The sequence below is a fragment of the Psittacula echo genome, assembly GCF_963264785.1.
Source record: "Psittacula echo genome assembly, chromosome: 5".
In the NCBI taxonomy this organism is placed as follows: Eukaryota; Metazoa; Chordata; class Aves; order Psittaciformes; family Psittacidae; genus Psittacula; species Psittacula echo.
Genome location: NC_137739.1, coordinates 60,967,373 through 60,990,969, shown reverse-complemented (window position 1 = coordinate 60,990,969; position 23,597 = coordinate 60,967,373). Strand labels below are relative to the sequence as shown.

At 38.2% G+C, this 23,597-nt stretch overlaps 1 protein-coding gene across 1 annotated transcript in view; it reads right to left on the bottom strand.

The window, feature by feature from the left end:
• SLC24A4 (solute carrier family 24 member 4) overlaps positions 1 to 23,597 on the bottom strand; it is a gene marked incomplete at both ends in the record, with an annotated part of 90,690 nt that overhangs the window by 5,744 nt on the left and 61,349 nt on the right. Inside the window, 9 exons of the mRNA XM_080619440.1 lie at positions 1,043 to 1,209; positions 11,885 to 12,029; positions 14,012 to 14,181; positions 17,275 to 17,417; positions 17,620 to 17,673; positions 18,364 to 18,389; positions 19,391 to 19,465; positions 20,491 to 20,594; positions 21,650 to 21,734. Coding sequence (XP_080475566.1) covers positions 1,043 to 1,209; positions 11,885 to 12,029; positions 14,012 to 14,181; positions 17,275 to 17,417; positions 17,620 to 17,673; positions 18,364 to 18,389; positions 19,391 to 19,465; positions 20,491 to 20,594; positions 21,650 to 21,734 — 969 coding nt within the window. The remainder of the gene's footprint in view (positions 1 to 1,042; positions 1,210 to 11,884; positions 12,030 to 14,011; positions 14,182 to 17,274; positions 17,418 to 17,619; positions 17,674 to 18,363; positions 18,390 to 19,390; positions 19,466 to 20,490; positions 20,595 to 21,649; positions 21,735 to 23,597) is intronic.

Below are 23,597 nucleotides of genomic sequence, written 5' to 3'. Positions count from 1 at the left end.
TGGGCCTGCAAAGAATATATGGTATGAAACAAATGTGTGGCTTTGGCACAGTTATGCCAGGCAGAATGAGGGCTGGCATATGAATTTCTCTAACAGTCTATGTTAAGAGAAAAAAGGATTAATTTACAATGCAAAACTTCCATAGAAAGTTACAAAAAGTATATTGAAAACACAGTCTTCCATTAGAGGAAACATAAATATAAAGCAGTCTGCAAATGCCTGATGAAGGTAGAGATGTTCTCCACCCAAAAATGATTCTGCAGGTAAGAAGCTCATATGCATGACTAGCAGAGTATGCATGCGTGCATGCTTGCGTGTGTGTGTGTATAAATATATATGACTATGGGTGTATGGATAGGGGACTGTATTTTCTGATATGAAACCAGAGGAAGGTTTCTTTACTATATTTTCATTTAAAATGAAAATGGGCATATAAATTCTTCTGCAGCACATCTGACCAATCTTCCAGCTATAGGTATATACAACTTTTTGGTTTTCCATCTTTTAGTGTAGAAAATGGTAACTTCTAATACTTCAAAAGTGTATCTATTTTTTTCCATCACAGAAACTATTTGAGGAGCTTTCCTATTCATGCCTCTTCTCTGATGAAAATGGAAACCTGAGAAACTGAAGAAGGTAAGGTAAACAAAAACCCCAAAACCAAACTTACTCAAATCTTCAAGTAAGTGTGCTCCTGAACTGACAATAATTTACAGATCTACACCTGATACACCACCAAATTTCTAAAGGAGTCTCAAGCTACTGAGAGTTAAACATTTTCATTTAAACTCCCTTTTACTAGTAGGATGTGGATATCCGCATTCTCTTGAAAATCATGCTGGCACCTTTTTGTACTGTAATAGGCCAATTACTTGTGCAGAAAAGAGCAGCAGAAAGCTAGAATTATAATAAGTACAGTATGAGCTGAAGACTGCACTACAATTACATCCCTTTCTTTTAAAATAAATACACAAAAAAATCTATAACCTATTTCAAGATGCACATTTCACTCAGTATGGGAAGTCCTGCTGCATGCACTTACCATCCACACCATGAAGTATGAGAACACGGCAATCCAGAGAGTAGATAAGATGAACGTCACCATAAAACACCTCTCCCAGCGTGGTTTGCTGCAGTTTGGAATGGTGCAAAAGAGCACGAATATCAACGGCCATGTCACAATCCATTTAACTTTGTTCATTTTTCCATCTGTAGGACAAAGAAAGAACCAGTTTAGCTTTCCCATAATTATCCCACACCCAGTTACACTTCTCTGAACACAGCAGATGATCCCAGAAGGATGTTTACAACTGTGCATGTCAGCTCATCTTCCAGTATATCTTTCATCTGTGCTTGGTCTTGTCACTCTCAGCCAAGCTCTGCATGCACATCCAGAATCTTACAGTTAAGCCTGCCAAGGTCTATGTAAATCCATGAAAGAATTACAATGATTTAAAAGCATTAAAAAATTATTTAAAAGCATTGGATGATTTGAAACCCAAAATTAACAGTCAGGTTTATTGTGGTTTTAAATACCCGTATTACTATTAGTTCAACAACAACAATAACCCAACAAAACCCCCACAACAACAATAAACCAAAACTTAACTCTCTCCCCCCCCAAAGACAAAAAAACCCCCACCTCCCTCACCTTTTAAAAAGTAAGATGGAAATCTTATCATGAAAATAACCTGTATCTTCTGTGCAGCAACAGAAAACACTTTCACAAAAAACAGAAGCATAGACCCAGCCTATGAATACAACAAACTTGTTTTACATGCTTCACTGTGATCACTTGTGCAGAACTTTAAACTGGTACTTAGGAGATCTATACTTGCTAAGTCTCTCCAATTGCATATAGCCCCACTTTGAGATGGTCTCTTATCTTCTATGAAAGGAAACGAAAGATATGACTTCCTTCATAAATCAACTGGTGAGAAATATCAGAGAACTGTCATTACCGAAGACAAGTACGATCCTCACTTTAAAAAAAAAAAAAAAAGTAAAGTATTGTAAATGTGCAGATAAATCTCAATACATAAAAGAGAACTATTTTATAATTGGGCCATAAATAAACAATGCACTTACATTTATATGTTTCATCAGGTATTCTGCAAGTAGGATAACAAATTTATCAGGCTAAACCAGAGTATCACAGCCAACAGCATGGTGGTTTTTGTTTGGAGATTTTTTATACTGTTTTAGAATTATGTTAGTAAGGATTTCCACTGATAATGATGTGCACGAGATTAATAAAATATGACATTTTGAATAAAATGTTGATCGCATTGAAGAAAATTATCAGGTACATCTTCCAGTGAAGTTATTTAGCTAAAGGGCAGGTAATAATCAGTGACAGCTCCTACCAGTTTCAACAGGAATTTTCTTTCAGCAAAGACATTGGGATTTAGGATTTGGTTAACAGAAGGTTTTGTCAGTGAACTTAATTTGACTGAAATCTGTCCTCTGGACCAGTGTGCACCAGATGCAATGAAATAAAATATTAAACGATTAAAAATTAGTAATACTTTTGTGATTTATGAAGCTCCTTACTAGTCTAATATAAGTTGGTGAGTCTAAATGCAAGTCTTTATCATTCACTTCAGTATGCTAGTACTAAATTGTCTTGCTTAAGCTATGTATCAGCTTCTTGAGATTTCCTTGTGAATTACGAGATGCCATCAACTCACCAGGAAATCTTAGCCTAAGTTCGGCTCTTTATTCCCATTTAGATTGTGGCTGTGGAACTTCTAACACATAAAACTACTGAAGTCTCTTTGGGTCAATTCTAATTCTAGGATTTGACATGTTACTGGGGATCTTTTACAGATTTCACAGGGAAGTCCTTTTATCCCTCTGGCTACATATACTGCTATACAGATTCTTAAAACAGTTATCTTTTATCTCTTCTGTCCAGAAAATGACATTTCTTAGCTCACATCTCACTTTAGTTCTGTTAACAAGGCTATAAATATCCTATGGTAATTTATACACCCTCCTGTTTAATTTGTTACAGTTTGGATCATTAAAAGATTCCTAGCTAGTTAATTTGTACTCTTTGTCTACCCAAGTTGTTAATCTTGGTTCATAGTCAAACAAGACAGCATGACCTAGGCCAGTAATTTCCTCAGCGTGCAATTCCAAATACAGGGTGGGTGCGTGACTGTTTGACAGGAAAAAATTATGGAGCCAATTCTGATCTGATGAGGGTGTAATCGTCAGTGCTGCTACAGATGGGAGATTCGATCCCATTTCTCTTTTCCATAACATGAATAAACATGCTGGGGAATATGTCTCTTGTCAGGCATCCTGTCTAGTGCCCTGAATTACTTAAACAAATGTTTAACTGTGAGAATTCGCAGTGTCTCACCACTAGCATTGCTTGCTCATTTCCAGGAAAATCAAAGTATTAGTGGAGGAGGGCTTGCCTTTCCCTTATCTCTGCTCAGTTTGAATGGATGTTGTCAGATTATAATTCCTGGCTCTATTAGTGGTGATTCTTCATACACACTACATCATGAGTCAGAACTGGTTTTTACAGCTAGATGGTTTGTGGAGTGACATTTTCATTTGCTACATGGCAGCCAGGCTTGAGACTTCAGGTAACAACTGTAATTCTGGGGTTTGCTGGGTTAAGAGAGAAGCTGCCTGACCAATGAAACCACCATGAAATTAGCCAATGAACCACCATTGCCAAAACAGCCTTCTTGACACACTTTACGTTGGCTTCTATTTTGTGTCAGGGTTTGCTGGCTTTCACAAACTAAATTTTATATAAAGCTTTAAGTACATCTGGCCTTAGTTCTGCCTCAGGCCATTTTCTTCAGCTCCCACTTGTGCAGCATTCAGTGCTAAAGAAGCCTACCCTTCAGCTGTACCTTGGTAGTTCTGTAAGAATTTAGTAAGTTTAGCAGCAACCTCAACAAAGTGAGGAAATAGATGACTTCATTCATTTCACTTGCCTTAGATGAATGCACAAACAATAGACAGCTTGAGAATTTTATTATTTTTCTTTTTTTTTTGGTCTTTTGAAACTACTTCTTGTATTGCTGTTGTTTTGGGTTTGAACACCCACTCTAAAATAACCATTAAAATGATTTAGTGACAAATTCATTAAATTGGGGTACGCTTTTAGTTCATGACAAATTATTTTATGATTGTTGCTGAGCTCCCTAGTACATCTGCAAGGAAAAAAATTATCTTCCTCATTAAGGCTATTATCCAATAAATAGCTGTTCTGCAAAAACCAAACAGTCCCATTACAAGACTTTAGCTTAGTTGTTTTAACAGCAGTGTCAGCCACTCCTGTGAGCCCTGGGTCTGAAAGCTCCTGCAGCAAACCCACATAGCTGAGGAAAGGTGTATTTTATTTGTTGTACCCCCCATAACAGTAATGAAAGAACACTGCTTTATTACAGAAAGCAATGTGGGTCTATATTCTGTTCACCCTGCTATAAAACTGAAAGATAAGGGGTTTTGCATGAAACTGTTTTACTTTAGAAATCTATTTTTCTGTTTCTCCAGGTATTTGTTAGCCAAGTATGCCAAGCTTTCAAAGAGGTATCATTACAGGAAAGGCCAATTCTAACATTTCTGAAAATGAAGCAGCAGCCCTACAACAAAGAACCCTTTGCTAATTTCCAATACATTTCTGTGCTTGTCATCTTTCCAGATGTTATGCTCACAATAATTACTTTCACATACAAATAGTGTCCTGGTGAACAAAGTCCAACAACACACACCACGCCATGGAAAGGAGACAAATTTTCCTTAAGGCACCAAAGAAAGTGCCTTTTACAAGAAAAACAATCACTGTCCTCTTTGCAACATTCACACAGAGTTGAGAGGAGCTCAGTATGAAAGTATGAAACTAAATTTATGTTTTCATTCAGATCAGGAGCATACCCTTGAAGTAAAACTGGTTGTCCCCATTTACTGTATTTTGGTTTCCAGTTTACTGTATTTCAGTATGCAAAACGGAGCAGCCTTGCTTGTATCACACCAATGAGATTCCCTTGGTATAAAGCTGAACCAGAAGCACGAACTTAGAAGTGTTCCAAATAATGAGCATTTAGGCCATGGGGCCAAGCTAGTGCTAGTCTAAAACAGACCTTCCAAATGCATGTAGTGCATATATAGCCTAGTTCTAGTCAGTAAGCTGCATAGAAAACACTTTTTGTGAGTTTTGACAGACTGCAACTACGCTGGTCAGGAGTCAGACCTAAGTTACTGTAGTTAAATTTGACAGCTTTTCCACTTAGCCTTCCTTTTCCTTCCTGACAGTCCCACAAAGACAACCTCTCCACACATTAGCTACTTCAGAACATGCCTAAATCTTCTCACATGAAAAAAAGCATCTCCTTACGTGAGACAATTAGTAGCTGACTGATGTAAAAAAACTAACGTTCCTGAATGTCCTGGGTTCAGCAGCAGCAGTCAGTTTTTCTCCTTCTTAGTAGCTGGTGGTGCAGTGCTGTGTTTTGACTTTTGGCCTGGGGATAATACTGATAAAGCCGATGTTTTCAGTTCCTGGTCAGAATGTTTACCCTGACCAAGGACCTTGTGAGCCTCATGCTCTGCCAGGGAGAAGGAGAAGCCGGGAGGAAGCAGGGAGAGGACATCTGACCCAAACTAGCCAAAGAGGTATTCCATACCACAGCACGTCATGCCCAGGATGTAGCACTGAGAGTCGCCCAGAAGGGCTGGAATGCTGCTGGGTGGGGGGCGAGGTATTGGTATCGGTCTGTGAGTGGTGACGTACCAGTTGGTGAGCGGTTGTATTCTCTTTGCTTGTTATTTCCTTCATCATGATTATTATTGGTGGTAGCAGTAGTGATTTGTGTTATACCTTAGTTATTAAACTGTTCTTATCTCAACTCGTGGGAGTTGCATTCTTTTGATTCTCCTCCCCGTCCCTCCAGAAACGGAGGGAAGAAAGGTGGTGGGGGGGAAGTAGACTGCGTGTTTCTAATTTACGGCCTGGGCTTAAACCACGACACTGAAAAGCATGAATATAATTAGGTTTTCATTACTGTACTGTTATGAATTCATACAAATCTCTAATTTAAGGTAACTTGAAAAATAGGAAAGTTTTTTTCTAATTTAAGTCCATCTGCAAAATGAGAAGGACTTCCTGGAGTTTCCTATTGATTTCTATTTTTCTGGGGTTTTTTACTTTTGACAATGGTAAACTTTGAAGAAAAGTAAGGCATATCCAGGCTGGCCTAGGAAAATCACTGCTGCTGCAGATTTTTTTTGTGCTCCACCTTATAATTTTTAATTTCCTTTTTTATATTTTTAAATCTCTCACTATTTTTCATTTAAAAACAGAACAAACCGCACCAAATCCACAAAAAAAAAAACCAAACCACCAACAAAAAAACCCACCTGTTTTTCCCCCAGTGGAAACAGATTTTTTAAATCACCTGTCCCCTTGGTCCTAGTTAGGCTGTATATTTACAAAGGTGTATTTACACCCACATATGATTACCAATATTAATTCAAATCTCAACCTGAAAATGTGTAACAGTAACATACATGCCTCCACACTGAGAGCTCTGTAATAACCCAGACAGCAAGTAAATTTCTGATAGAAAGTGCTGCTGTTTGTCAGAGTGGAGACTGACTAGAAAACTTAACATATGTATATTAGCCAATCTGAAAGCCTGATTTCTGAGCATGTGCAGTATCCAAAACACAACAGAGGAACATAGATTTTTGTTCCAAGTATGGGACTCAACATAGAAACAACCAAAATAAGTAGAACAAACAAGATTAACTGTGAATTTTCCATTAGAATTATTTTCCACTTCCAGTGCCTTTGTTGCAAAATGTAAAAATTATGCAAAAATGGTATCAATTTGCTGTTAGGAAAATTAACACACCAGCTGCCCCTCTACTTCCTGAAAAATACTTACTGATTTCAGCTCTGCAGCTTTCCTTAGGAACTGTGGAGGCAAGAGATTCTCTTGTGTTACCACACTAGAGATAGTCTACACAGGGTGTAAAGGGGTATCCAAGAAGGGCTAACCTTTGTCAGCCTTCCAATTGGCAGTTGACATATTAAAACATCTTTATTGCAATTCTCCTGCAACAGAGCTTTGGACACAATTCCTGTTTTCTGTGGAAAACACTGATATTTTGCCTCTCATCCTCATCCAAACCAGACTATTTTCCAACCTACTGACACTTTTCTTGGAAGTTCAATTTTCCAGAATGCAAGATCCAAATTCTAGACCATGAGATCCATCCAAAACAACTCAGATTTCTATTTTCAGCCTGAACCTTTACCACACTTAGCATATTTGGATTCATGCCAATAATTTTCTTTTAAAGATACATTTTTGGTATAGCAGGAACTGGTCCAGAAGAAAAAATTTTCTCCACTATGCAGAAAAAAGCTTTTCTTTCAGAGTTATTATAGGTTTAGGATACAACGATATTCAACAAAAATAAGATGTAATTGAGCAGAGGTACTCCCCATATATTATTTGACTTGGTTGGATTTGGCATGATTTATTTTGTTTGTTTTAACTTTGTGGTCTATTTTATCCATTTTTTTTTAAGGGAGAACTGGGATTATTCTAGACTTCCTCGAGTCCCTCTTTGTACTTTCAGAATGAAGCAATGAATTACTGAATTAAATCCTTGCCCACTTCTCTTCCAATTTATCCTGTGTATCCTCCTCCAAGGAAAAGCACACTCACTACTCTTCTGGAGCACCTTTCCAAGTTTAGGTTCCTATAAAAGGAGTCTCATTCGTGAGCTCCAAGAACCCAACATAAATTGAAGTGCAATACATGAGGACTACAGTGAAACGTGCCTCAGAAGCACACTTATCTTCTGAAATAAAATTCTAATACACCATTATACAGGCAGTGGCAAAAGGAAAACTCTTCCAAAAAAGCATTTTGGAATACTGCAGTTAGGTCCTGTTCTGAACTACTTTCTTGGATGAACTCCTCTCTTGCAACATCACAAAAGTTATGGAAACTAGCTCTCTTCCTAACTTAGCCACCCAAGTGATGTTTTGAAACTTTGGCAAAAGTACCATAAAGTGGGCCAGAAAGAGAGTCTGAAGAACAACTATGAGGAACAAAAACTCACAATAAATCTTACGTCAAATACATTAGAAGCAGGAAGTCTGCTGGGTCCACTAGTGACCAGAATATAAAGGAGCTCTGGCAGAAGACAAAGCCATTGCAGAGAAGCTAGAACTCTCTGCATCAGTGTTTGCAGACAGAAACTGTAGAGGATCCAACACGGAACATTTTTATGTCTCTAGCTCAACCCTGAAGACATACAACTCCATAGGGGATATAACAAGAAGCTATAGCGTCCTGAGTGGTCAAGTGAGGTGCATGGGGTTTGCTTTGTTCACTGTGTTTTCCAATAAAAGACATCAAATGAAGGTAGTAGGAGCCAGGTTCAAAGCAAGTAAAAGGAGACAGGTCTTCACACAAACATGTTGTGGGTGTCAGATTTTCCAAATATTCAATGAGAATTAGACAGGTTAAGGAAGACGAACAATTTTAAGGATTTTTAAATACTGACATTATGTCCAGTCCAGCAAATTTCTTGAGCTGAAAATAGCTGAAGATCAGCTTGTCCTGTCTCATTTTCCCCTGGCTTCTTCATCGGTCATAGCTGGAGTCAGAATATTGGGCAAGACATTTGATTTGACCAAGTACAAACATTTTTGGTTTTAGTAAATACTGTCAATTCCTTTTTGTTTCTATCCTACATGTTGTCTTTGTATTTTGGATACATTAAAAAATGGGCAGGATTGCTAATCTCCTTTATTGCCATCTCATTTAGCTCTGGGAATTATTATTCCTATTTTAGCTACCACCATCATGACTTATATAAAGCATCTATGGCCCAATACTGAAACAGAGGGAGTTCTTCATTTCCATGAAATCAGCAGGAGCTGAGAACAATGACTATTTTAAAGGCTCTTGAACACGTGACAGTAAATGGAATTTAAGCATTCAGTAAGAGCTGCACAGAAGTGCTTTCCTGAGTTTGGACTCTAAAAGACTACTAAGCTATGGAAGGGCTTTTACACACCATGGTGTTGTCAACATATACCTGCTCAGTTTCATCCTGTTTTATTCTGATCTCTGGGGCTTTTTTTTAAGTTTAAGCTCCATTTCCAAGCAACTGTAGAGTAATTGAATTGTAAAGTATCAAATAAGCCTTTCTCTTGGAAGATAATCATCATAGCCTAAAGGTTAGGTCACGAAAGAAATTCCTCTTTTAAAGAGTATGTTTCTTCCCACACAGAAACCAAAGGCAAAGGCTGGCTTGTATGATTCTGCATGTAGTTGCCATAAAAACTATGTGTTGTCTCTTGTTTCAAGATGGGCCAGAACCACACCCTGGAGGTGAATCTCTGTGGATGGCTGACATAGGGGATCTAGGTTGGATGATGTAGTTTGAGACTGTTTTCATGCAACAATTCTATCCTCCATTTCTGTGTGCTAAAGCCCTACATTTACTGCTGAGCACTGCTGTTGATAGATGATAAAAGAAAACAATAAGCAAAACTTACAGACGGCAAATGATTGCTGGGAATCATTCAGAGATGACGCAGTACTTTAAACTTCACTTACATTTATTTCTGTTTCAGAAAAAATCGTTCCTGCAAAAGGGTCTAGAATATGCAATTTGGAGGAAAGTCAAACCCCAAAGTAGGCTAAAAAAAAAAATAAAAATAAAGGTGACTATAGGACAGCACAAAAAAAGGTCTGGACCAATTCATAGCCATTTCTGTTGCAGCTCTTAAAATACCATAGTGAGTTTTCTACCTCACTCACTGCAAGCAGTTGACTTGGAAAGTTGTATTGGAAAAGTGAAAGCCTATTCTTCATAGAACTCTGTATTCTACTGAAAGAATAAATGAACTTCTGATCTTTAGAAAATGTATGTGCCTTATTCCTGGCCTGAAAATATACAAAGAAAACCCACAGGGGATTCTGGGAAAGTGTCTGCAACACTTTTTCCCTAAAGCCAGTTTTAAATATCAGGGTTTTTTTAGGCTACTGATCGTGCCACAGTACTTAAACAACGAGGCGTGATGCTGGTTCTTTCCATTTTCTCCAAAGTTATTGGAGTGGTACTTCTGAAAGCAAAAATAAAAGAATTCTCCCTCAGAATACGTGAGTTGAGCAATGAGAATCCAACCAGTACATAATCATCTCCAGACAACAGAGGTAACAAAACCTGAAGATAATTATGAGGATTTTAAACAACCACATTACCACTTTTATGCAACTCATTGAGTTCATGTTGAACTTTTGTTCCATTCCAGTATGAACTGTATCATCACTGGCTCAAATTTGGACTGTTACACCTCAATTATCCTTCAGGACTTTCCCAAAAATGCAGAAAAAATGCATTTAAAAAAGGCCAATGGACTAACTAATAACTCCTTCCTTTGTCCAAAGCATTTTGCCCATTGTGAATATCACACACTTAGGAAGCTCTACTTTGAAATCTATTTCTTATTCACCAAGAGTCTTGAACAAATCCAAGTATGGTCTTCAGATAATGTTTGACACATTAAGATTTCTGCACTGTCCTGGAATGTAAGAAAAAAATGTATGATTGCACTGCCCTAATTAAAACTTGAATCCAAAAACTTGTTAAAAACAACTCAGTTAAAAAAAAATCTTTGCCAATGTTGTACATGTGTACAGTGCATTTTCAAGATGGCTTGTGCAGACATTTTTGGCTTTTAGAAGATGTTTATTACTGTTACTATTATTATCAACAACAACATGTTCATGTGCACAGGCATATTGCTGTCTTGCATCCATCTATGTCACCATAAAATAAAAACATTTTTTCATTATTACATAGATTATCAGGAGCCCATCTAATGTAATGGGCCTATCTTCAGTGAATCCGTTCGTTTCCATTCTTCACCCCCCATGAAAGTCCATAACTGCTGACTGCAAGAAGCTCCTGTAAAAGCACAGTAACACATGAAAACATATGACTTTATCTAGTCTTTGAATAGTATGCTTTTATGTTTGTTCAGTCACCAACATCTCTTCTAAAAGGATAGCAACTGAAGCAATGTGATTTCAAAGAAATTCGAATTATATACAACATGGAAAATTATTCCTTCTTTTTCACTGCATGTGACATTCATTTATGCCAAATAATATTTGTGTTAGCAGTAACTGTGTGACAGACAACTACTGACTACATGTCTGTAGGGGGGATCTAATCTCCGCTGTCTAATCTCCAAAGCATTTGGAGGAGAGTCAACCTGCAATGTGTTAAGGGCACCTACATAATAAGGTTGGTTATATATAGCCCTTCACACCACAGAGTTTCCAAAAAATTTCAGAAGGTGAATATTATTACCTATTGCTAGTCTAAGAATTCTAAACACTGTCAAAGATATTAAACACTCTTTCTCTCCCTAAACCTTTCTTCTTCTTCATCCAAGAAGCCTCCCCTACAGTCACTAAATCAAGTTATTATATATTTATACACCTAGCCTCTGGCCTAGCAATCTCCAGGTCATTATTAACTGTTGACTTCAAAATTACTAACAGTGCAGTGCTCAATGGGTTGATCCGACATGTTTTTTAATATAAACCTGCCTTACCTGCTCTCCCTTCGCCTCTGGCAAGCCAGCACTTCTACTGTTACTGTGCACAATAGCTGGAAAACACCTTCCTAATATTGACTTTTAGCCATGTAGCCTCCAGTTCAGTTTCACTGTCATCAAATCCAGCCTTCAGAGTTATATCAATCCCCCTTCTCCTCTTTCCCCGCATACAACATACATCTTTTCTTACAACCCAGTGTCTGGCATTTTAATTATCTTCTGCTTCCTTACTATAAACACCTGTAAAGTAAGCCTTACCTGGCAATGAAAACGGAGATAGATTGTCCTGTTCATTTTCCTCCTCTTGGTTCACCACAGGGATGTTCCCATTTTCAATATTCTCATGTCTCCTATTCTGAAGTGGTTTGCTTGAGCCATTGGCAGACTGGATTAATCGCTGACGCTGCACAGTGTCAAAGACAAAACTGCCATAGTTTGGAAAATAGTGACTTTGTTAAATCTGGGGTTTGCTGTCTGTCCAGCTCCAGTCACGTGAGCTGTGATGCTTCTCCTTCCAAGCAGCAACAAACAAATTTGCCTGTGGCCTACCTGTCTTCATCAGGCAGTGTTGACCACCTACCTCAAAATTACTGGCAGAAGTTTTTTAGGCCATGATGGAGAAACCAACACCATGTTTTAATGAGCATGGTTATTCTGAAGCACTTCTCACTCAACAGTTCCCACTCAAGCTAGCAATAGCACTATAATCTAGTGGTAACACTCAAGACATTCCCTCACTATTAGAGTTGGCTTATGAATGACTCATTACCCAGGATCTCTCCTGCTCAGATCCAACTCTCCTCCCTCTTTCTCATCCCCATTCCTTTAGGTTAATGTATAGGTCTTACCAATAATTCCAAAAGCAAGACTAACCCCTGTTGCCCTTGTCTGAGCATATACTTTCATGAAGCTCTTAACTATCCCCGGAGACATGTGGAAGACTGCTACGGTTCCGATAAACAGTACAACAATTACAGGGACAGGTTTAAATATCCGTATATTTTCCCAATAATACACTGGAGAATGTGAAATGGAAGAGTAATTTACTACTTTTATTAAAAAATGTATTTTTAGTTTGTCAGATGAAATAATGCAGGTTGAAAAGCATTCTCTTTTTCATGACAAATTGTTGTAGCTTCCTAAAAGTGTTCTGAAATGCCTTGAAAAATAAAGTTAGTGCACAACATGCAAAAAAATCTGAATCTAGTATTAACACACTGTGGTTTATTTAAAAATAGAGAAAACTCATATCTGAATACTTTGCAAAACTTTGGCAATGAGAATAGATAAGAACATACATCCAAATGGTCTGGTTTAAAGAATGTTTTTTGCAGGTGTTGAACTAGGAAGTATCAGCACACATATCCATTAAGAAAGAATTTTTTGCTGACCAGTGATTTGCCTTCAAAGCAGAACTTTTACGGAGCCAACTGCTGCTATATGCCCTTTCTGATCCTCTGCTCTTGACTGTATGCCACCAAGCTGACTTCTTAATAAACATTTCACTGGTTTACTGTTAAACTGGACTTTTGTTGTAAATATATTAGTCCTGCTTTTTTTCACTGGGCTATTTGCAATGCTGGGAAGACACATGAACTGTATTAAGACATCCAAATTCTAGGAACTTCCTAAAGCTTGTATTTCTTAAACTGCTGAAATTATTTTATTTGTGAGAGTAAAAACCTCTCATATTTGATGTTGTAGGAAGCAAAGGATAAATTCCTGCTTTCACAGAAGTCAAGGTTAGAAGGTCAAAAAATGTCACCCCAGTATTTCATACATGCCCAGTGTCACAGGGCCAGTCCTGTCACTTCAACTGCAGGATATGAAACAAGCAATAACAATAAAGGTGGTGACAATACATCAAGTTAGAGATAACTGAAACTGTCTAGGGCAAATTCCTCTCATAAAAATATTCTGGTTCATTTTAATTTTGAGCTGAAGACTACAGGTAAGACTAAGAAGGTAGGCAAATATCTGATGTGATCCTGAGGTGCTGCTAATACAAGAGCAGTTCTTAAGAGATTTTTGCTTGTCCATTATTCCTGTCTTAGCCTGACCAATTTTGTAATGATCAAACCCAGTTCTTCTGCTGCAGATAAACCCCAAATGTGTTCACATATAGGCACACACATGCTGAAATAAACGTCTTCTGAATGGGAAATAAGGAAGTCCCTTCTTGGTGACTGCCTTCCCGTTCAGACGGGCAGCATTGCCAATTAGGAATCCATCTTCAAATCTGCTGTGACACAGCTGTTAGAGAAAGACATAACTCTAGCCCATCCTTAGGAACACGGGAGAATCTGCATTCCAAAATGACTATGAACACGGCTCTTTAGCAACCCCTCTGCTCATAGCAACTAATTCTTCTCTTAAAGAACCTACCTCGTTAATGATAAGACGGCTTGCCATCCGCATTCTGGTGCGTGGTCCAAATTTATTTGTAATCATAATCCGTAATCCAGCTTCAGGGAACCGATATTTGGGGGGACTGGAACAGATGATCTCATCCACCATCACAACATTGTTTTTGCCATATTGCTGCATCCCCTTCACTAATGGTCACAATGGACAAAGTTAGTTGCGAATTGATCTTACCATGCTTCCCATCACCCAAAGTCATTCTGTTTAGACTCAAAGGGAGTAATATTCAGTATCTCTAACATGACCAGATTTGAAACAATGAAAAAAACCCAATTGTCACAAACAAATTTATTAAGTAAGCCTTTGTTAATATAAAGGAACTTGTACAAAGGTTACAAGTTTTGTTCTACTGTGTTAAGAACACAGAGAAACAAATTTATGTTGGGAATCAACACAAGTACAGATAAGGACTTTCAGAGTTTAAAAACAAGCCAACATTCTCACAAATGCGACAGACTACACACAGCAAGAAGAGCAAGGCTCAGCAGACAGGAGACATACCCATGTGGTGTTAGAAAGCAGTGTAGGAAATATGCATATGACTTTAATAAACATTAATTACTACATGGAAAAAAAACCAACCAAAGTTCTTTTATGCTTGTTTTCTGTTTGCTTAGCTTCACACCCCCCGCACTCCCCTTTTGTGTTAAGTTACTTACATTATGAAGAAGAGAATTTAGGAAGTAGAAGTGCAAGATAATTATTAGTGCATGGTTCCAGTCAGGAAGCAAAGGAAATCTAAGAAAACATTCAACTCAAAGGAATTAAAATGGACCTATTCTAAACACACAGAAATCTATATTGTTAGTTTTTTGCATTGTTACAGTGTTGAATTATTTTTGTTTTTCAGGAAGAAGACTGGATCCATGTATGTAAGTAAATCATATCATGCAATAAAAGCTCTACTGTCTCAAGCATCTTCTAACATTTGAAGTTGAAAAAGTATATCCTTTCATTATCATTAACAAGAAAAATCAAGCCTATAAATCACCAGTAGACAGCTATATCTTTTACCCTTTGGCACTGGAGTGTCTTCCTTTGTTTCACTACAATGCATTTTCAATGAGTACACTGGAGTCACCTGAAGTGTCATAAAGAGATCTTTGGTTTCATAAAGAAACATGTCCTATTCAAAACATCAACTCTGTGGTTTTGTCTTGCAGGAGAATAGAACTAGTAGTAATTTTGCCTTTGGTAAACATAAAGGAGCAGCTATCCTCCCTCCACCCCAACATCTAAAATGAATTAACCTTGCTGAGTACTATAGCTGATGATGCAAATAAGGAGCACATCCATTCCAATGACTCTTAAGAGTGTAGCAGAATATCTGTGAAGGAATATATAGCCAGACAATCTTCCTAGGAACCAGTCCTCATAGGAGAGGTCCTCAACCACAGTAGCTTAACATTTGCTTTAGTTAAAAAAAAAAAAGAAATGTTTGATGGCAATCCTGGTAAGGCAAAAAAGGCCAGGTATCTTTTTTTAACAGTTTAATCAGATTAACTGCTCTCAAGTGAGTTTCTCCAGTGAGGTCTCAAAATGCTTCTTTATCTTACAGTATTATGAAAAAACATCAAAGCACTGCAGTTACTCTAGAATTATTTCTTATAGAACTAAGGAGACCAAATATACTGTGCTTTGATGAAATACCATGATAAAAAAAAAAAAATCCTCAGCAGTGGTGTAGAATACATCTCTATAAAACAAAACAAAAAAAAACCAACCAAAAAGACAAAAAACCCAGAACAGCTGTTTTCAGTTACTGCAGCACACTGTTCTTATATTTTCACAACAGTTCTTCCGTCTCACTCCCTATGCCTGTAAACATACATACCTTGGCCCTATGTGGTACGAACAGGCTCCACTTAAAAATCACAAAAGTAGTTTTCACAAATGTGAGAGAGAAAAGCCTTTTTGGCTTCTCCTTTGTGATATTCCTTAGAAAAATACCTTCTGAGAACATGCTTTTCCTTTCAACAAACTACCTAAACTTCCTGCTCACCATGAAGTGTCACCACTAACAACCCCGTCCTGTCAAAATCAAGAGAAAACTTCTTGCTGACTTAGAGCTGACTCCTGATCAGGCCCTCAGAAACCTACTTTTTTCAGGAGCTGCTGGGTTTAGGCAGGAATCGAACCATGCCACCTGGTGGAAATCTGGGTCAACACAATAAAAGCCAAGGGCAATGAGCCACACGCTTGTACTTCTAAAATACGAGTATTATTTATAAAGTACAAATATTTTGCTTTTACCTGTGTATAGAACTCGACCTTGAAACTGAATTTATCCTATGGTGAAAAGCTCTCCTTTTTCTTCTCAAACTTGAGTAATGGAATCTTTTATATTGTACTACTGGAAGCTCTTGAAAATAGTAAAACTTAGGAGCACAGAAGAGTGCTGTGCAGCATGGGAACCCCCCTTTTATCTGCACCTTGAGCAACTGACTAAGCATCCTTGGTAGGAACAAAGTTCCTCACCCAAATCAAACCTTCTTTTTTTGGGAAGTAATCACTTTTGTCCTGGGAAAATCAGATTAAGATTAAACCTACACCTTGGTGAAACCATGGGAGGTTTTTTGACAGATCCTAAAACTTGCTATCCACTGGTTGGAGGTAAGGCAGACACCAGCTGTAGTCTCCTCAGGGCTACTAGCAGTGCTCCTGTTTCTGAAAGCTGCTGCTGGGAAGGTGCAGTTCAACTTGTGAAGCCAGCCAAGTGTCAATTAACTCAACAAATACCTTAGAAATAAGACCCACTAACATCTGTGTTCTTTCACTGAATCACCCTTACCCTGTATGCCCACTTGAATACGTAACCACTGCCCTAGGAGGTATCCTCTGAACCTCATATGTAAACACCTCCACATCCAAAGACTTGACTATACCATAGTCAATGATCACAGCAACTCACTGCAAAATGAGATTAAAGTATTTCAAAGATTTCTTTCACAGTGTTGTAGCTCATCAATGAACAGGAGACAAAAAGGAAGCAAAACTGCCAATGTGCAAAGCAGCTTGTTTTCAGAATATAGATAGAAAAAAATTAATTGATTTGGCTTTGGCTTTTTTTTCCATCTGGCAATCTGACTGCTGAATTATCAAATTAATCCAATGAAAATTCCTGCTTCTGACTGAATAGTAACACTGTTTAGATACACGTTAAAGAAATAAAAAGGGTACCTTGTGAACTACTCTTTTTCGAAGTCCTGTCTGCTCAGCCTTACCTTTCCATAGTAATGGAATGGATGGGTCATCACAACTAGAGGCATAATATTTATTACCATCTTCGAGCTCATTGTTGACTGTGTCACCATTTCCAACATTCTTGCTTTTAAGGCTGAAGAAATTTTGCATCCTCACGTTGTATCTGAAAGTGCAAACGAAAAGGTCTGAAAAAGCTGTATTGTTGCATATCCTTGTCCAACTTCTAAGCATCTGAGAACAACTTATGCAAGCAAGCAGTAAAGCCTAGATGCACATTCTCAGCAGGAAGACCAAGGACAAAACCACACAAAAAGAATGATGGTCAATTAAGACCTAAAGGGCCTACACAGGAGAAAAGCACTTACTTCATGATAAGTATGTAGAATGAATACATAATGATGAGTACAAGGCTTTCCCACCTCAGAGAGACAAAAAAAAAAAAAAGTGTTATAAGGCCATTAAACAGCTGTATGCTCTTCAAGTTTTATGCAGGGTGAATCAAACATCTAGTACAAGTCACGTTTGTATACACAGGATTCACATCATTAAGATTAGATGGTGTTTCAACAGAATGGGGGGGAAGCAGACTCTCAAGTTCCAATAAGCATGCAAATATGTAACGCATGTATTTCAGAAATGTGCTATGTAGACTGAAACCACAGCTACCCTCTGAGGATAATAATGCCAAGGCCTTTTGTCATTTCAGCGCTGAAGCACAGGCTAGGCACTCAAAAGGACTCTTCTAGAAGATGCTTATGTTCTTCCACTAGGATCACACGTTGGACTGTTCTTTGGGACACCTAGCACCCCCATAAATATTAACAGTAAGAATCAGCAGATCTTCACTTTTCCTCTCTACACATGTGAATCTTCAGGCCTTAAATACAGCCTATTTACTTTGTTAATGTCTCCAGGTTCTTACATTTTCTTCTAGTTTTCCCTGATCATCATAAAAAATATAACCAAAGAAAATACATATGATTTTCTAGGTGTCAAATCCAGCTCATATTCCCAGCATGTATGAATGAAAGCTAATTACACTGCAACTCTATTTAGTGGTCAGTCCCATGGCAGAGATGGTACTGTAGGGAATAATTTACACAACTTACCATTCTATTTTCTCATCATATATGAACTAGAAGAAGGGGGGGGAAAATAAACACATAGATCAGAGAAGTGGTCAATTTATCTTGAAAATCAGTCAAATTTATTTAATAAATATCAGTCATATCTAACCAGAAGCTGCTTGAGTTTCGACCCTTTCTAACCAGAACTTTCAGTGTATGGACTGTGCTCCTCACAAAGCAGAAACCTTGTGAACAAGGCTTGGATCCCTCTCAGTGATCGTTATAAACACTACTGAGTAAGACAGTGTGAGCATGTGAAAGAGACAGCATGCACAAACGTACATGCAATGCTGTCCTGTGTAAATAACAGCAAAGTCATATATTCTGAAGAGACCTAGCTCTGAGTCCTTTTAACAGCTAGACTACTTTTGGTAGAAAAAACAGCCATTTTACTTCTGCTTTTAGGCCAAGTGATTATACACATTTTACTCCACCCTATATAATTCCTGTAACTGAATGGCCAGCCAGTGATCCATATGTATTACAAATCAAACTAAGTGGATTCTTCCCCTTCTTGCCACCGAACCCAGTAAATAGGTGTGTTTGGTAACTACTACACTGCTCTAGATAAACAAAGTGGTATCCCATCTGTGCTCCATTTAGAAAAATTCACCCAGAATCTGAGAAATAAAATTACTGTGTAGAAGCAACAAACAGCCACTTTCCCTATTCAAAACAGAAATGCAGCTCTAAATTTTTCACCTCCACAACAGGAAGTCCCCTAGGTCAGAGGAGAGTGCTCACTCCAGTGAGCAACACTAGCCTGCTAGCCTGCAAGAACTTTACAGATTGTAGGTACAAAATGAATAGACATTGATGGATACGTATTCTGGGGGGTTGTACGAAGTATTCATATTTGGACCATATTGTGGATCTGAGCTATCACTTCCCGATGTCACTAGAATTAGCTAGGAAAATCATGGTTTACTAGTGTTTATCTATGGTTAGCTGGCTGGACCTCCAAAACCTCAAGCAATGAAACACATTAATTGGTAAGAGAGCTACTTACAAGTATGAGTACAATCACAGATATTGTGTAGTACACAGAGTCTCGGAACACAGCCCACTGCGTGAGACAAACCACCTGAAAAATATAAAATCACAGAATGGTTTGGATTGGAAGGGACTTTAAAGACCACCTAGCTCCAACCTCCCTGCCATGGGCAGGGACACCTCCCATGGGCAGAGACACCTTCCACTAGAGCAGGTTGCTTAAAGCCTCATCCAACCTGGCCCTGAACACTGCCAGGGATGGGGCAGCCTTGTATCATACCTTCAGCCAATAAAATATGCAATTTTAAAGACAAAACAAAGGCCTCTATCTTGCAACCACTTAGGCGTGTGAGCAGAATTACTGTTAGCAGTGATTCTGGAACCAGTCACAGCTTCATGCTAACAGAAGACTATCAGTCTGTTAAGACAATAGAACTAAAATAATCACTAGTAATAAAAATCGCAGAGAAACTGGAATTCATTTCTTACTAATGATATTTTAATTGGTCATAATTTTAATTGTAAAATACAATTCATTGTACTGAAGTAAATCAATGGCTCCCACTTCATAATATTTGTGGATATATCAGACTTAATTCCTGAAAAAATATGATACAGTCTAACCACCTATTGAGTAGACGGAGCAAATCTTGTGTCCTAGAATCTTTGACCCCCATCAGTACCAGGAAGGATCAGGAGATGCCACTGATCAGTTGACTGTGAACACAGTATTGCACAAGGAGTAGCACACATAGGAAACTGGCTCCATGTTCAGAGTGCTGAAACTACAGCTGAACTGCTTGGAAACATTTGCTATTTGTAACATTTGAAAGTTTTCACAATGCCAGTTCATTTTTGGTTTTGACTAACAGTCCTTTTCTTTGGTTGTTTGGTTTTTTGTTTGTCTGTTTGTTGGGTTGTGGAGTTTGGTTCTTGCTTGGTTTTGTTTTGTTGTTGTTGTTGTTTGGGGGTTATTGTTATTGTTCCTATTTTAGGGGGGTGTTGGTTTTTTGTTTGTTTGTTGGGTTTGTTTTGGTTTGTTTGTTTAAATATTTGGTCATGGAAACCCCAAAATTGTACGCAACTGAACTCCATAGAAGGAAGTGTCTTACTAACCTGTCCTGCAAACATTCCACAGACACCAACAATGCAGAGGATGTTGAAAACTGCTGAACCAACAATGGTCCCTACTCCTACATCTCCGTGAGTGATAAATACACCTGCAGAGGGAGCAAAACATGCATTATTACACAAGGTTCAATGAGGCCAAGTGCAAGGTCCTGCACCTGGGTCGGGGCAAACCCCAGTATCAATACAGTCCGGGAGATGGAGGTATTGAGAGCAGCCCTGCAGAGAGAGACTTGGGGGTACTGGTGGATGAAAAACTAGACATAAGTTGGACAATGTCCAACCATATCCTGGGCTGCATCAAAAGAAGTGCAGCCGACAGTTAGAGGGAGATGATTCTGCCCCTGTTCTCTGCTCTGGTGAGGCTCCACCTGGAGTACTGCAACCAGCTCTGGAGTCCTCAGCACAGGAAAGACATGAACCTGTTGAGGCAGCTCCAGAAGAGGGCCACAAAAGTGATTGGAGGGATAGAATACTTCTCCTATGAAGAAAAGCTGGGAGAGCTGGGGTTGTTCAGCCTTGAGAAGAAAAGACAGGAGACCTTATAGCAGCACTTCCAGTACCTAAAGCAAGCCTACAAGAAAGCTGGAGAGGGACTTTTTACCAGGGTCTGTAGTGACAAGACAAGGGGTAATGGCTTTAAACTAAAAGTGGGTAGATTTAGATTAGATATAAGGAAGAAATTTTTCACTATAAGAGTGGTGAGGCACTGGAACAGGTAGCCTAAATAAGTTGTGAAAGGCTTCTTTTGATGCAGTCCAGAATCCACTTAGCCTTCTGGGCTGCAAACTCACACTGCTGGGTCACACTGAGCTTCTCATTAATCAACGCCCCCAAGACCTTCTCTTCAGGGCTGCTCTTAATCCTTTCTCATATATCTCAACTTCTTTCTAAGGGGCCTGCAATAAGTCTCTTCTTTTACTTCCTATGTTCAGAAACAGCTATTCATCACTGTGTTTTGAGAGGAGCTTCAGAGTTTTAAGAGATATTTTGAGTAGTTAATTGTACCATGAACTGCAGACTAGTTGACAGCTGCAATTGTTGATTATAAATTGATAGAATGAAAGTACTTTTGGATACCTCTGCTTGATCTGCTGCTGCTGTTTTAACAGCAGATCTCATAAGAGCTAGTGTGTGGGCTCCATACCTATAACAGACGCAAACAGTTCTGGAGTGGAGCTCCCTGCTGCCATGAATGTGGCTCCAGCAACATCTTCACTCAAATGTAGTTTCTGTAAGAAAAGCACTGGTAATTTCAGCAGTGCTACTGTATTTACATTGCACAGTTCTAGAGCTGCAAAGATAGAAGCTCTTCATTTTCTGGCCACAGTACTGTTAAAGGATCAACAGTCACTATGATACAAATTCAGACATTGCCTTTGAGAAGACAAATACACTTTTGGCAATTAAAACATTTATACCCTAACTCAGTGAACTGTCAAACAACATTACTTATATATAACTGAATAGCCAATTGTGGCTTACATGTAGCTTAGAAGGAAGCATCTCTGCAGATTCAAAAAGATTATAAGCATCTCAAATTGGTCTCATTAACACTTGGAACTCTAAACACAATCATTCAAGAATTAAGGGCTTCTAAAATTTGCAAATAAAAATCCATAAGAGAAAAATATAACCTCAGAGCATAAATCTTGAAACAGCAGGCCTGATTCTGGCTTCAGTTTGCAACCGTGTTAATCAAAAGTGAGTCTGCTGACACAGACAAAATTAGTATAATCATACACAGAGAGGCCTGTGTACTGCAGATAGATCTACTTTTATGACAGCATCTCTTAAGCTCTAATAGGATAGAAATAAGAGCTCTCAGACTAGCAGAACCCATGTAGCTCTCTGCAAGTGGGCTGTATCAATTTAATACTGTTTGAAGATCTTTCCCTTGAACTATAAAGAAGGTGTTACGGAGGAGCTTTTTCCTTTTCTGTAGTCTCTAGACTCATCTTTGGTATCTCATTTTTCTTCCAAGGATCGAAAAGTGATTAGTGACAAAAAGAATTATAGAAAAACATGTGTTTTTCAGGAAGTATGCAACATTCTGAGCTGATGAAAATGGCATCCTGCAGAACATGAAAAAACAAACAAAAGCCCTTACTGCACCATTTGACCTACTACCAGTTATACTGTTGCAGGAGTTGAAACCTAAGTGTGCTATCTGAATTCTTCTTAGCTGTTTTAACATTCAGCAGAACATTAGAGACAATGACTTGATGAAGGATCAGTGACAACTTAATTGGTACAACCCAACTGGTACAACTTAAATATAGTGTATAAGGTAAATGCTGAAGACAGGAGATCTGAAAAGGAAAGAAAAGATCCCTCTTGAGTATTTTACTATAACTGGCTGTCTCCCTTATTCTTCTATCTGTTCTTCTACCGATAAGTACATAGCTCTGAGTAATACTAACAGGAATTTAGCACATATATCCATAGGAAGATAGGCTTTTTAATTAGCTACATGAGTTTTTCAGAAAATGGTCACACACATTTCAAAGGAGAAGAGATTTTTATTTTGCCCTCAAAAGGGAATTAAAATTTGTTCTGCATTTTGCATTCATTTTGTAGTAGTTCACCAAAGCCTTACTTAACACAACATTTATAGGCCAACTATAAATTCTACATTGTCCAAGTCACTCACTTAATTAGAATATTACATGTAATTTTGCAAAGTCTTCTCAGCAGTTATGTAAAGGAATTATATTTATTTACTATTCTTTCCATATAATATATGTACTCTCATTCCATATCAAACCAAGGTACATACTTTTCCCATGCCTTTTCCCTTTTCTCTACTTTACGTTAGGACCACATACGCTTGCTTTCTCCTTGCTGATACAGTGGCAAAAGTGCAATAAAATTTGCATAGCCAACACATTAATTTGTCTATGTATGATTTATTTTCACAAGTGACTTTTAAAACTAAGAGTACATTAATAAACCCAACTCATCCATATGCCACATCCATCCTAGCTACATGCTTCAGGTATTTAATAGTGGGTTTCGCCATCTGATCTCATTAAATCTTTCATTTTTTCTCCTTGAGTGTGGCCAGGGGGACCAATGTGCCCAGACCAAAGGAT